This window comes from Felis catus, chromosome D1, assembly GCF_018350175.1.
Source record: "Felis catus isolate Fca126 chromosome D1, F.catus_Fca126_mat1.0, whole genome shotgun sequence".
NCBI lineage: Eukaryota > Metazoa > Chordata > Mammalia > Carnivora > Felidae > Felis > Felis catus.
In genome coordinates this window covers 23127454-23142470 of record NC_058377.1, presented here as the reverse complement: position 1 = coordinate 23142470, position 15017 = coordinate 23127454, and the positions used below count along the sequence as shown (strand labels likewise).

At 45.1% G+C, this 15017-nt stretch overlaps 1 protein-coding gene across 2 annotated transcripts; it reads left to right on the top strand.

Annotated features, from left to right (window-relative positions):
* Nucleotides 1-29: 29 nt before the first annotated feature.
* RPUSD4 (RNA pseudouridine synthase D4) lies at nt 30-9719 on the top strand. 2 transcript variants are annotated; one of them, XM_003992554.5, is made up of 7 exons: nt 30-245; nt 607-772; nt 2795-2996; nt 7069-7162; nt 7238-7382; nt 8545-8642; nt 9161-9719. In XM_003992554.5, the coding sequence occupies exons 1-7, from the start codon at nt 57-59 to the stop codon at nt 9398-9400; spliced, it is 1134 nt and encodes a 377-aa protein (XP_003992603.1). In that variant the 5' UTR covers nt 30-56; the 3' UTR covers nt 9401-9719. The 2 variants fall into 2 exon arrangements, with proteins under 2 accessions (XP_003992603.1, XP_044894447.1); XM_045038512.1 differs by lacking the exon at nt 30-245 and adding an exon at nt 325-459.
* Nucleotides 9720-15017: the final 5298 nt, after the last annotated feature.

Sequence of the window (15017 nt, the reverse complement as noted above, 5' to 3'; positions counted from 1 at the left end):
TCCCCCAAGCCCCTCTTTCGCACGTGGTCTTGGCTCGCCCCTCCCTTTTTGACAAGATGGCGGCGCCCAGCTGTAATGCTCTGGGCCTTTGGGTGAGGGGTTCCGGGCAGTGTTTAGGGAGTCGTTTCATTCTCGCCTGCCAGCCATTTTGTTCCTCCGCTGCTGCGTCTGGGACTCTGAATGCCCAGAAGTTAGCGGAGAAACTCCGATCCCAGAAACAGGAACAAAAGACGAAGAAGCAACCGGTGAGTTCGAAAGGACCACAACTCCCAAGAGGCAGCGCGTTAATTGGATTCCTGGGCTGGGAGTGAGGTAGGAGGGTCCTCTGACAGCTGTTAAGCAAATGTGGAGGACATGTGGGAGAATGGGGAGAAAGGGAAAGGGAAGAGGTCCGTGTCTTCCTGCGGGCTGTGTCTTTGGCTTCTGCCGGCCTCGCTCCTGAACACTGCGATGGGACAAGTTAAGACAGACGCGCACCGCTGCTCTCAAATTATTCGGGGAAGGCGCGAGTCCAATGCAGAGATAGTCATTCCCAACCTAGATTCTCACCCAGGCTTATTGAAGATCTTCACCAGGCTTTTCCTGTCGCTCCTTCTCTCCCCGTAGGTGCCCACAAACCCTGTTCAGCGGAGAGTGCAGGAACTCGTGCGGTTCACACAGCAGCTGCAACGAGTCCACCCCAACGTGCTTGCTAAGGCACTGAGCCGAGGGATTGTGCACCAAGACAAGGATCTCGTGGTCATCAATAAACCCTACGGTCTCCCCGTGCATGGTAAGGACCACGTGGGAAGGAGAGGGGTGCTGCTGGTTCTGTTTTCGCTACACCTATGGACAATTCGGACACATTACTTGTGGGGCTTCTTGAAGCCTTGCATTCAAAATAATTAAGCTTTGGGGGAGTACTCTGTAAGACACTACATATATATATAGTCCTGTATGAGGCACTACTGAGGATACTGGGATATATAGGTCAGTCTCTGCATTCCAAACATTTGGCAGTCAGCAGTGATATATGGAATGTGCCGTGTGTAGACCACCACAGGGATTTTTATAGAGAGATACTAAGGCTGTGTGGTTCTTGTCTTCATGTTGTTTTCCATCAAAACTGAGAAAAAAGAAATGACATAAGAAAAAAACAGGACAATATATTAAGGTTCCCTTCACTTCCCCTTTCGATAGTGACACCACTATATTTTAGTCTTTGTTAACAACTTTCCCACTTTCACTAATTTTCATAAATACTGTTTGTATTTTCATCCTGTAAATCTCTTATGGGTAATGTATTCTGATAGTTTATTACCTCTGTAAGTAGGAGTATTTCAATATAGTGGCTCTGAATTTGCTTCAGTTGTCTTTTTTTAACCAGGTTGATTTAATGCACAATTTTGTTCACATGATCCAGACAATAATTTCATCATTTAAGTCCAGATCAAGAAAAGCATTCTGTCTTCATTGAACAAAGATCAGAAAACCTCAATCCAGGAACCCCAAACTGCAGCATAAATCAGTCACCCACCTCAAGCCCTGAGTGGAGACAGAATAGCCTTAGACAAATCAGATCTTTTACTATGCATGGCAAGGATCAAATAGGGATCACCTAAACATGCAGAAACTCCAGTCACAGAAACCAGTATGAAAACCGATAAGAAAATGGAGCTCCAGCCAAAGCAGAAATTAAACTGCTCTGTAGACGGGCCTCCACTACTAAAAACATACTCAGGACCCACGCACCCACAAAGACATATATAAACCTGTGTAGGAGATAACTTTCTTTAAAGATGTCGTAGAAATTACAAAATATAGAAGATACTCATGTTGTTATAAAATTCAGGTGCCAAAAAATACATAATAAATTATGCATTCATAATATATTAAAAAGGAATTAAAAAACATATGAGGTGTGTGTGTGTCAGAGTATGCCTAACAAAACCCCAAGATGCCTAGAACTCGATGGACAATGAAATGTTTTTGAATAAATGTTGAATGTAGTTTTCTGAAACTGTTGGAGTGTGACCAGTGGAGAGTGATAGGAAAAAAATGCACTTGGGAAAAGGATGTGCTGGAGGAAAAAGCATAGTTGAACTAGAAGAATGCTTTTTGGGGAGGTGTAGATAAAAGCATACAGAACGAATTAAGTCAGACATTGCCATGTGTTTTGTGTGTTTTCTTTTTCACTCTTGATCCTTCTCATTCCCCATTAGATAATTATTATACAGATATTTGCATTTTATAGATGAGAAAACTGTACCTTAGAAAGACTAAATAATCTGTTCAAGCTCAACGGCTACTTAGGCATAGAATAGTTCTGAGAAATGTCTCACGTAAAGTCCCGTCTTCTTTACGGGAAGATGTGATGCCTGTAATACCCCAGAAGAGCTTCACAGTCTTGTATGTATCACTTGAGTTTACTTGGCAGAGTCCCAAGCCTTTGTTTATATAGTGAAATATCCGACTTCCTCATTTTGATTGCTGATTTTTTTGCGAGTATTCAAGTAGGTTAATAAGTATACATATGTCTGAGGAGAAAGCCACATGCTCTGGGACATTGCTTCTCAAAGTTTAATACAAGTGTGAGTCACGTGGACATCTTGTTAAAATGCAGATTTTGATTTAATAGTCTGAGTTGGAGGCCTGAGATTCCTTCCCAGCAAGCTCCCTGGGCATACTGATGTTGCTAGTTCCTGGCCCACATTTCAGTAATAAGGCTCTAGAAAGCACTGACTCTTTTCCCAAGCAGAGTTCTTTGGTGGGATCTTTTACTGGCCACTAAAACCTCTGATTCTCCCCTTCTTAGGTGGCCCTGGGGTCCAGCTCTGCATCAGCGATGTATTGCCTATCCTGGCAAAAATGCTTCGTGGCCACAAGGCAGAGCCATTGCATCTGTGCCACCGGCTGGACAAGGAAACCACAGGTGTAATGGTGTTGGCATGGGAGAAGGAAATGGCACATCGAGTTCAAGAGTTGTTTAGAACCCGTCAGGTGGTAAAGAAGTACTGGTATGAAGGCCATCGCTGGTGGTAGAGTTGGTATCAATGAGGGCATCCTTTTATCTCTTTGTCCATTCATACGGAAGGACCTCCTCTTAGGAGAAGGCACTGTGCTAGGACCTGTGGGCATATGAGGAGTGTAGGAAACAGACTAAGTGCTTAGCCTATTGGAGTCTGATAGAATAGTGGTTCCTAATTACGGTTGTACATAAAAATTACTGATAATTAATTACACAAGTAACACATGATTTCATTCCTGTGGTGACATAATCAAAGATCAGGCAAAAAAACTCCTGGAGAATCCACCCACTCTGTCATTCTAGTCCCTTCCCTTGGGATAGTTTGGTTTTTATTCCCCTGGTCCTCACCCGATGCGTTTATGTACATGTCTAGTATATACAGTGTGATTGTGTGTGTGTATTACATTGTACAGTGTCCACTGTACTTTTATTATTTTTTTTTAATGTTTATTTATCTTTGAGAAAGAGAAAGAACAGAGCACGGGCAGTGTTCTCACGAATCATGAGATCATGACCTGAGCTGAAGTTGGACGCTTAACCAACTGAGCCACCCAGGCGTCTCTACACTTTACTTTTCTCACTTAACTGTCTTGGAGATCTTTCCATGTTAGTACATTTAAGTTTACCTCCATTTTTTTTTTTAAGTTTATTCACTTATTATTTTGGAGAGAAAAAGGGAGAGAGAGAGAGCTAGAGAGAGAGAGCACGTGTGCACAAGTGGGGGAAGGGCAGAGAGAGAGAGGGGGACACAGAATCTGAAACCGGCTCCAGGCTTTGAGCTGTCAGCACAGAGCCCGACGTGGGGGTTGAACTCACAAACCACAAGATCATGGCCTGAGCTGAACTCAGACACTTAGCTGACTGAGCCACCCAGGAGCCACACCTCCATTTTTTTTAATAGAGGAAAGATACATGAACAAAACTGTAACCTACTCCTGTCCCCCGTCTGCTGAATTTTCTTCCAGAGGCAACCAGTATTCTACTATCTTGTGTAAACTTCCAGAGTCATACCGGGCATGTATAAATGAATTATTATATGGCAATATATTTTGCACTGCTTTGGATCCTGCTTTTTTTCACTTGGGAAATATATCTTGGAGAGCATTTTGTGTGTGCTTTTAGTTAATTTTTATTTTTTTTAAAGTTATTTTAAATTTACTTTGAGAGAGAGTGCACAAGCAGGGGAAGGGCAGAGAGAGAGAGGGAGGGAGGATCCGAAGCAGGCTCTGAGCTATCAGCAGGGAGCATGATGGGGGCTCACACCCACGATCCATGAGATCGTGACCTGAGCCAAGATCAAGAGCCTGAAGCTTAACCGACTGAGCCACCCAGATACCCCTGTGTGTACATTCTGAGCTCTATAGTATTCTGTTGTATGGCTATATCATAATTTCCTCATTAATGGATGTTTGGTTAACTTCCCATTTTTCTGAGCCTATTGCAAAGAATATGTGAGTATATTTTTAAGACAGATTCCTAAAGATGGAATTGCTAGGTTGAAACATTTAATATTTGAATGTTACTACCCTTAGGTGGGCCAGGTTTTCCTCCCAATAGAGTAGTGAGTACCCACCTCCCCTTATAGCTGACCAACTCATTTTTCAAAGGTTTGCCACTCTGATGAGTTAAAAAAAAAAAAAAAAAGTTTTCTGTTTCTTGTGTGCCAGCAATGTTATGCCTGCATGTTTATTGGCTTCTCATGTTTATTGAGTTTCCTTTTCTATGAGCAAACTGTTTATTTCTTTTGCCCAGTTTCTGTTGGATTGTTTATTATTTTCTATTTGATTCATGGGTATTCTTTTTATCTTTTGGATATTAGTTCTTTTGGTGTTACAGATTTCGCAGCTACTTTGTGGTGTTGGGAGCCTTCAAAAAATCTCTGCTGAGGCCCACCCACAGAAGCTCCACAAGTGACTCTGATGAGGAATCAAATGTAAGAACTGCTGTACGAAGAGATTATAGATAATGGAGGAAGTTTAGCAGAGTAGCTCAGAGCTCAGCAAGATCTGTGTTCGCCTGTCAGCTGTGCCATTTAACAGCGGGAGTCCTTAGGCAGGTTATGAAACTTCTCTACGCTTTGTCTGTATATGAAAAATGAGAATAATGGAGTTGAGGAGAGAATTAAGTGAGACAATGCATGTAAAGCATTTTGACCCAGTATGTAACTCATAGTAAAAGCTGAAAGGCAGAAAATTGAGGCTATTCTAATGCATATAAGTAATCCAGATGTTAAGTCTATCAAAAAGTGTTATGCTATTTGTGAAAATTGTTTATGAGAGTTTAGAATCACTAACCATTCTGAGGATCGGGCTTCATGGAGGAATTGAAATCAGTTAATTGTGTCTTGATGAATGAATAGGATTTGAAAGACAAGATGGAGAAACGTGTTATAGATTGTACGAATGGTAGGCACAAAAGGATAGAACATGCAGTCTAGTCTGGAGTGGGGAATGGTGACAGATAACGCTGGAAAGTTGACTGGAACACAGTTAATGCTGACCTTAAATATTAAATACCAAGTGCAGGAAGTAGGAGTTAGAACATAGTAGGCAACCAATTAGTATTTGCTGACTTAACTATGATAGTGACTTGTTACAGTTACTTGTTTGAATCTTCTAACTAAATTTCGAATTCCTTGAAAGCAGGGATTTTTGTCTTGCTCTTCTATACAGAACTAGTACCTACCTAAATCAGTGCCTCTTCACATTCACTGAATGTGGAGTGAGCGAACATTAGTAATGTTAGGTCCTTAGGAAGAGTGAGCTAGCAGTTAAAACTCAGTCTAAGTGTGATAAACTATGTCAGAGAACAGCCCAAACTGCTACCAACCCAACGTGAGGAGTCCAGGGGTGAAATGTATGAGGGGCAGTCAGTGATAGGCCACCAAGTGCCCAGGAGGATTCCTTTGTGATTTACCTGGAAGATGCGTAAGCAAAAGGACAGATTAAAGAGTCTTCTACCCGTAATGAAAGGAGACCTCCAACAAACGTGATCTGGAATGGTTATCTCGTGGTGGTAGTTGCTTCTGTGACCTTGAGCACGGAGCACAGTTCCCCCAGTTTTGTGTATCTGGCAAACCTGGCAGGAGCGGTTCTGTGAATTCGTTTACTTGTTCATCCACTTCACATGCAGCCAGAACTTAGCCATCTTTTAAAAACCAAGATACATGGGGGCTCTGGGTGGCTCACTCGGTTGAGTGGCTGACTCTTGATTTCGGCTCAGGTCATGATCTCATGGTTTGTGAGTTCGAGCCCGCATTGGGCTCTGCACTGACAGTGTGGAGCCTGCTCGGGATTCTCTCTTTCCCTCTCTCTCTACCCTCCCCCGTTCTCTCTCTCTTTAAAAACAAGTAAATAAGCTGTAAGTGGTAAACAAACAACAACAAAAAAAACCCCAAACAACTGGGATACATGGGAGCCTGGGCGGCTCAGTAGGTTAAGCATCCAACTCTTGATTTCAGCTCAGGTCGTACATGATCTTACAGTTTGTGAGTTTGCACTGTGCTGACAGTGCAGACTCTGCTTGGGATTCTCTCTCTCTGCCCCTCCCCTACTCACTCTTTCTTTCTTTCTTTCTTTCTTTCTTTCTTTCTTTCTTTCTTTCTTTCTTTCTTTCCTTCCTTCCTTCCTTCCTTCCTTCCTTCCTTCCTTCCTTCCTTCCTTCTGTCTCTCAAAATAAATAAATAAATAAACTTAAAAAAGATAATAAGAAAAACCAGGATACAAAACCATATTACCCCGATTTTGTTTTAAACTATAAATATTCATTTTTAAAGGCTAGAATGAAAGAGCATGCTACTATGATAAATTTTCTATTGCTTTATCCCAAATATTCTGTAATTAGTAGATATTAGTAATTAGTATATATGTAATATTACCTTGGTAGAAAAACGGATGTGTTTGTATCAAGCTCTCAGGCTAAGTGCTATCATGAGAGGTCATTTGGGATGCTCGCCTCTAAAGAACTGACCACGGAAGGTCCAGTGCTAACGCCTCTAGCCAAATCCGAGGAGTTTCCCCTTCACCTTGTGGCTTAAGTGAGGGTCTGTGTGTCACTCCCAGGGCCATCGCTGTGCGTGTCCCGGTACCCTCAGCGGGAGTTGTGGATATCCCCATCGTTGAGAAGGAGGTGCAAGGCCCGCAGCAGCACTACAAGGTGGGTGAGCTGTGGCCCAGAGGGATGGGTTTTCTGCTCTTCCTTTGCGACATATCTTGATTTTTTTGGTTTCAGATGACGCTGTCCCCAGGCTACCGCATGGACAATGGGAAGATGGTGAGAGCACGAACGAGCCGGAACGCGCATGTAGCTGTGACTCAATACCAGGTGCTAAGCAGCACTCTGTCCTCCGCCCTCTTAGAGCTCCAGCCAATTACCGGTGAGGGGCCACTGTTGTGCAGTGGGATCGGTGGGACAGCGAAACCCCAGGGCCGCTCAGCTCTGTCCGGGGCCGTGTGCTGGACTCTGCCCTTCTTCTGAGCAGCTGGTATTGTGGGAGGGCTGGGATTGCAGCTGGCATGTTTAAGAGTGTGCTTCTGGTGCTAATCTGAGGCTGGGAGCTCCAATGGGGATGATTGTTGTTTAAAAAAAAAGGAAAGAAAGAAAGAAAAAACACTAGGTAGCAGAGGAATATAATTAGTTCGGTTACATTTATTTAAAAATTTGCAAAAATGGTTTCTCAAAAAATTAAGCATAGAATTACCATTCGGCAATTCTCATGGGTATAAACCCAAAAGAATTGCAAGCGGGTATTCGAGAAGATACATGCACACCAGTGTTCATAGCAGCATTATTTGCAGTAGCCACAAGGTGAAGTCAACCCAGATGTCCACGGACAAGGTGAATGGATAAACAAAATCTGGTCTATACATATGATGCAATATTATCCGGCCTTGACAAGGAAGGAAATTCTGACACGTGTTACAGCATAGATGAACTTCGTGCTAAGTGAAAGATGCCAAACGCGGGAGGACAAATATTGTATGGTGCCATGTATGAGATCCCTAGAATACTCAAATTCAAAGACCAAGTAGAATAGTGGTTACCAGGGGTTGGGGGGAACGGGGGCAGGAATGGGGAGCTGTTGTTTAATTGGTTCAGAGTTTCCGTGTGGGAGGAGGAAGAAGTTCTGGAGAGGGATGGCGGTGATGGCTGCACAACACAGTGACTGTACTCCGTGCCACAGAACCGCACACTTAAAAATGGCTAAACTGATACATTTTTTGTTCTGTATATTTTGCTACAGTGAGAAAATGTGGAAAGCAATACTATTTAGCATTATGTAATAAAGCTAAAAAAAAAAAAAAAAAAAAGCCCAGGTTATATGTGGTGGAAGGGGAACCGTGGAGGGTGGAGAGGGGAATTTAGAGGCTCAACGGTATGTATAATGTTTGCTCCCTGGTAGCTTACAGTTTGTTGTTGTTCTTTATACTTTATTGTAGGTGGGGCTTTGCCAGTTTTACTGTGCTTTGATTTAACATGGTTGGAAGTGGTGGTATGGTTTCTGTCGCTCCTCAAGTTTTCTCTCTTTTTTTTTAAAGGCATAAAACATCAGCTTCGAGTTCACCTGTCTTTTGGATTGGATTGCCCAATCCTTGGTGATCACAAGTACTCAGACTGGAATAAGCTGGCCCCCCAGGTGATACTGGTTTGACCCAAGGTGCAACAGATAAGGGGGAGAACTTAATGCTTTCCCCTTGCTAAGCCCTGAAGTGAGTCACCACAAGGCTGTGTATGTTCCCGAGCTTATAGAGAAACAGCCACTGTTCTTATGGAGCTGCACCATCTGTTAGCAAAACCTTTGTGCTTCATTCCTTAGTCTCAGATTTTGTTAGGAGGTCGGGGGCAGGGGGAGCAGACTTTCTGAAGGCTCTGAGCAGCCTTTCACGCTATTGCTGAAGAGCTTTTTTATCTCTTGATGTTACAGCCTGTTCTCTAGGAAGGCCAGAGCGTTGGCTGATACGAGCTTCTCTGGTGTGGTTTTTCTCTTACCTGGGTTCTGAACCTTCCTGGCAATGTCCCTGACGGGCTGTCCACCACTGTGTCTTCCAGGGGAGTTAGTGTTGGTTCTTTTAGGTGGAAGGCCTCTGGCCCTGTGTGCTGTTCAAGGATGAGCCATTGGCCTGGCTCTCAAGAAGCTTTTTTGTCTTTGTACAGAAGCTGTCTGTCGGTACCCTGAAGAAGCTGGGGCTGAAACAGGCGAAGGCCCGCCACATCCCCCTTCACCTGCATGCCCGCCAGCTGGTCCTGCCAGCCCTGGGGTCCAGGAAGGAGGAACTCAACTTGGTCTGCAAGCCTCCTCGCTACTTTCTGTGCTCCCTGAGACGTCTGGACTTACGGATGCCAAGTCAGGATCAAAGTGGGGACGATGAAGCTGGACATCTGAGAGCACAGTGAAGACCCTTGGGCAGTTTGGCCCCTGAATTCTTCACTGTTTAGTGGACTCTGCTAGCTTCTCGCCGGGGACAGACTCCAGAAGGGTCAGGTGCTATAAGTGGAAGAAACCCAGCTGCTTCTGGGCTTTTACTGGACACTGAATATTTACCAATGCTCTGGCCATTCTCTGGAAGAGCTTGCGGGAAGTCTCCCTGCCAAGATAGAAGAGAGCCCGGGACCGGGCCGATTGGGTCAATGATCGGAAAAGGAGAACTACGGCACGGAATCTGTGCTCAGAAACTGGTTACGTCCAACAATAAAGTTCTTGATCTATCGGGAAGGTTCCTGTGCTTGGAAAGAGCATATAATGGTTCTCTAACTGATAGATTCAGAAGCAGTGAGTTACTGTCCTCATGGACAAATGGAGCAGAATTTGCTTAGTCTTGCATTTTTTTTCTGCTCCATTTGCTTAGTCTTGCATTTTGTAGACCCCTAGAATGCAGGGCGCTCTGCTGCTGGAGCCCAGGAGCCTTGCTGCAGGAGTGACTGGAGCCTGCGAAGGGGTGTTTGATAAGCAAGAAAAGCAGATGTAAATGGCAGGCGAGGTGTGAGGCCCCGGTAGGGAGCACATGCACCGTCCAGAGAGGGCAAGTGTTAGCTCCAGCTGGGTGTTGCAATGTGGAAACAGATTTTCTAATTTTTTCCAAGAAACCCGATACACTTGACCCTTGAACAGCATTGAGGGGTTTGGGGCACCGGCCTCCCCCCTGCTCCGCTGCACAGTAAAAAATTCACGCATAACTTTTGATTCCCCAAAAACTTTATTGATAGCCTACAGTGGACCAGAAGCCTCACTGGTAACAGTGGATTAACACATATTTTGTATGTTGTATATATTCTATACTGTATTCTTTACAATAAAGAGGGAAAAAATGTTATTAAGAGCATCATAAGGAAAAGAAATACATTTACAGAACTGTACTGTATTTATCAAAGAAAATCCGTGTGTAAGTGGCCTATGCAGTGCAAACCCGTGTTCTTTGCAGATCAGCTGTGTTTATGTGAAATCTCCAAGTATATCGCTCACTAAATAAGATTTGTAAACAAACACCTGTCCCCAAACCCAGGTGGTCACAAACGTGGTGCCCTGTTTGGCTCTAGAACCCCTTCTCTGGAGATGTGCTTTCCTCTTTAATCCTACCACGTCTTCCTGAGCACTGGCTCCACTCCCTCCGACTGTGATAGGATAGTTCCCACCAGAAACCAAATGCAGATGGGAGTGTCGAGACCATCCCCAGGTCCCTAAGTTTCCCTAAAGTCAGAGAGGGTAGGGTGGTTCCAACTAGGACAGGGACATCACGAAACACGTTCTTATGTTTGCCCCATCTGTTGCCCTGGGCTCTCGGGGCTCCTTTTAGCCAGAGTGCCTGCTAGGATATACAAAGACACAACCTTTTATCTGCTGCCGCAAAGCATGCCTTAGGGATGCAGACTCCTTTTCCTCAGTGGGGTGGAAAGTGCTGGCTTGGTGCAGTGTAACTCTGATACTGACTACCCAGGGTGAGAAGGCCAGTCTCCACAAGTTAATAAAGTGCAGTGACCCCCCCCCACCCCAGACTCCTCTCCAGACACCAGCTGCAGGCTTGGAATCCAAGACAATCCCCCACCTTTCTGACCAACGTAAGGGAGGGATAAGTTTTGGTCAGCCTCTAACGGGCTCAAGGGAAACGAGCTCACGGCTGGAAGGGTCCCAAACAGACCAGGTCCGGCCCAAAGGCAGGGTGGAAGTGAAACAGGACGAATTTATTTCAGCGAGGCCAACACCAGGAAGACCGCAGACCAGCGTCTCAAAGACCATCTCCAAGGTGCCAAAAATACCTCCAGGTTGGTAGAAGGAAAATGTGGGGCAAAGGTTGGTGGGTACATGCAGGTGGGCAGTAGAGGTCAGGTCCATCATTGTCTTGGAGTCGATCACGTGGGGTCTTGCTGGTGTCAGGACAGCTGTTACTGCTTCAGGGGGTAGTTTCAGTTCCCATCACGGGATGCGTTGCCCTTGGGATCTTTGGCCTGAGTTAAGAGAGAAGCTGGAAGGAACTTAAGCAGTTAGGAAGTACAGACTGAGATCAAAATGGAGGCAGCTGAAGTCCTCTTTCAAACCCTCTTAGGTCCTTGGCTGGATCTAAAAAATTAAACCGACAGATACAACTGGAGAAAAACAAGTTTATGTGATCATGAGTTTTACACAGCATGGGGGTCTTCATAAGGAAATGAAGATCCAAAAAATGAGACTTGTGGTGGTGTTTTTTTAATGTATGTTTGTTTATTTAGAGGGAGAGAGAGAGAGAGTGAGTGATCAGGGAGGGGGCAGAGAGAGAGAGAGGAGAAAGAATCCAAGCAGGCTGCGCACCACCAGCACAGAGCCAGATGCAGGGCTCGAACTCACCAACTGTGAGATCATGACCTGAGCTGAAATCAAGAGTCAGATGCTTAACCAGCTGAGTCACCCAGGTGTCCCCAGACTTGTGTATTTTTATGCTGGGTGTGATGAGGAGTGGATGGATGGTCATGGAATATGGTAGGTGAAGAAATGTGAGGTCATCGTAAACCGAGGGAAAACCTAGCAAAGCATGTTAGAATTCTTGGCGTCTGTCTTTGGACAAAGGAGATTCTCCTTTCCTTGGGTATAGAGAGGGCACCTCCCAAATGAGGGCATGACCTCATGTGAATGAGGGGTGAGAGGTCAAAGCGACCCTCCTGGTTCTGCCATTTTCTCAAGCTTCTTCAGCTTAAAATATTCAGTGTGCCAGGGGACCTGTTTTGGGGTAGCATGTCCTGAACCCCGTTGCCTAGCAGCCACAAATTCAGAGGTTCCGGTTCCCTTCTCAGGCTCAATAATTCACTGAACAACTCCCAGAACTCAGGAAAGTGCTATACTTACTGCTTTATTGGTAGCAATGAAAGGATACAAGTCGGGACAGCCAAAAGGAGGAAAGGGCGAGGTCTGGGAAGGTTCTGAACTTAAAGCTACCATGTCCCCTCCCTGAGGAATCAGGACACGGCACCCTCTTGGCACGTGGATGTGTGTTCTCAGCCAGGAAGGTCACTTAAGGTACCATGTTGAGTGTTCATTGGGGCTCAGCTCTTCAGCAGGACCAGATGACTGAACTCAATCTAGCTCTTTTCTCCGTCTCAAAGCCCCAACCCTCCAGTCCCAAGGTTAACCTTTTCACAAGGCCAGCCCCATTCTGGAAGCTCCACGGGGTCACTTATTCGCACATACTATCAGGGCCCATCCCAAATAACAAAGCCACTCCTATCACTTGGGGAACTCTGTGTGGATTTAGAGGCTCCCTCCCAGGAAGGAGCCAAGGACAAAGGCCAGGCAGACTCCTTCCAACATTCAGTTTCCCCCTCCACCCCAGCTCCCTCCAGATCCCTTCACCTTTCTGTCCCCTAGTGAGTGACAGTCTTGGTGGCCTGTCTATGTCGATGCCTCCATCTGCTGCACCCTTAGGGTCCTTTAGGCAAGTGACCTTGAGATATTTCTGTTCACTTCCTTGCATCCCACTTAGCACACTGCCATCTGCTACAGTCCAGAGGTGAAAATGGATTTTAATGGGGGCTGATCACACAGGGCAAAGCCCTTCTTTCATGGGCTTTTTCACTTGCTGTGTAGATGCAGTCACAGCGACTTGTACCCAAACATGTCCTAAATGCACAAGTAACACATGCCTTCTAGCTCCCATCGGTACGTCCGTACACACAAACACTCCACCCTAGACGTGTCGACACATCAGAAGCCCCACACTATTCATATCAGCTCTCTTTAAGATCCACCCCACCCCCGACCCCAGACTGATTCCCACTCTCACACCTGCAGGGCTATTTGCCTGTTGATCACCCTATGGGGCTCGTCAGTTGGTGTGTGCAGAATATTTTGGGGGGAGATAAGCAGAGGAGTAGGGAGACTGGTAAAGGGCCCATGCAACAGTCCAGGTGAGATGTGACAGTTGCCTGCACCAGGGCGAGGCCCTGGGGCGGACTAGACAGGTTTAAAATGCAGCCCAGAAGGGGGCGCCTGGGTGGCGCAGTCGGTTAAGCGGCCGACTTCAGCCAGGTCACGATCTCGCGGTCCTTGAGTTCGAGCCCCGCGTCGGGCTCTGGGCTGATGGCTCAGAGCCTGGAGCCTGTTTCCGGTTCTGTGTCTCCCTCTCTCTCTGCCCCTCCCCCGTTCATGCTCTGTCTCTCTCTGTCCCAAAAATAAATAAACGTTGAAAAAAAAAAATTTAAAATGCAGCCCAGAAGACCAATGAGTAGAAATGATCGAATATGGGGTAGAGGTTGAGTCTAGACTCCCAGGGAGTCTGTTTGAGCAACCAAGGAGATGAGGTGAGTTAGCAATAAATAGGAAGGGAACAGGTTTGGGGGTAGCCCTCCCAAGTCCATGTCTTTCACACATGTGCAGAAGGAGATCCGGAAGATGGTCATTACCCTGTGTTCCCAAAGAACCATGAGCATGTCATTGAGCACTTACCACAGAGCATCTTAATCATTGCCTGTAATTCTGTCTGCCTCCTCCCAGATGCGACCGTCTTGTGGGCAGTCACCAAGTCCTTCAAATTTGTGTCTCTGGCCTCCAAGCCCTATACTTGTAAACCCTCCAAAAGCGACTAGTGAACAGAGGCAGCTGTAGCACTGGAGGGCGAGGGGAAGTTAGTCCTCAGGCTCTGAAGCCAGATGGGCTTTGGGTTAAAATGCTGGCTTCTGCTATTTATTTGCTGTGACAGTAGGTAATTTATTTAACTTCTCTGAGCCTCAGTTCACTCACCTGCAAAATGGGTCAAATAATAGTACCTTTATTAGATGTCTTAAGGATTAAATGAATTTATAATACGTTTCCAGAATAGTTCCTGACATATTATAAGAGCCCAATTAATGTAATAGGTTAGGTTGAAACGGATTAAATTTGCCATGTGGAAAACCTCTTTTTTGAGATAAACTTCACAATACAATAAAATTCACCCATTTAACTCAATAGTTTTATGTTCCCAGAATTGGATCACCATCTAACCTAATTTTAGAATATTTTCACTCTTAAAAAAGAAACCTTACACCCATTTGGCACTCTTCATTCCCACGCACACCCAGCAACACCACCGATTCATCTATTTTCTGTCTCTAGAGATTTGCCTAGTTTGCATACTTCCTATAAATAAAATCATGTCATGTATGGCGTTTTGTGCCTAGCTTCTTCCACTCAACGTAATGTTCCCAAGGCTCATCCATGTTGTAACATATATCAGCATTTCATTTCTTTTTATCGCTGAATAGCGTTCCGTGATAGAAGTTTGCCAATTCTTGCTTATCCGTTTATCAGTTAATGATTTTTCCACTTTTGGGCTCCTATGGAACATTCATTTATAAGTTTTTACGTGGATGTATGTTCTCATTTCTCTTGGGCACTCCTAGGGATCTAGGAGTGGAATTGTTGGGTCACGTGGTAACACTGCTTAATACTTGCAAAATTCCCAAGACAGTACTCCAAAGGGGTTGACACTATTTTACACTCCCAGCAACAAATGTATGAGGGTTCCAGCTTCTCACCAACGTTTGTGATTACCTGTCTTTCTGATTATCA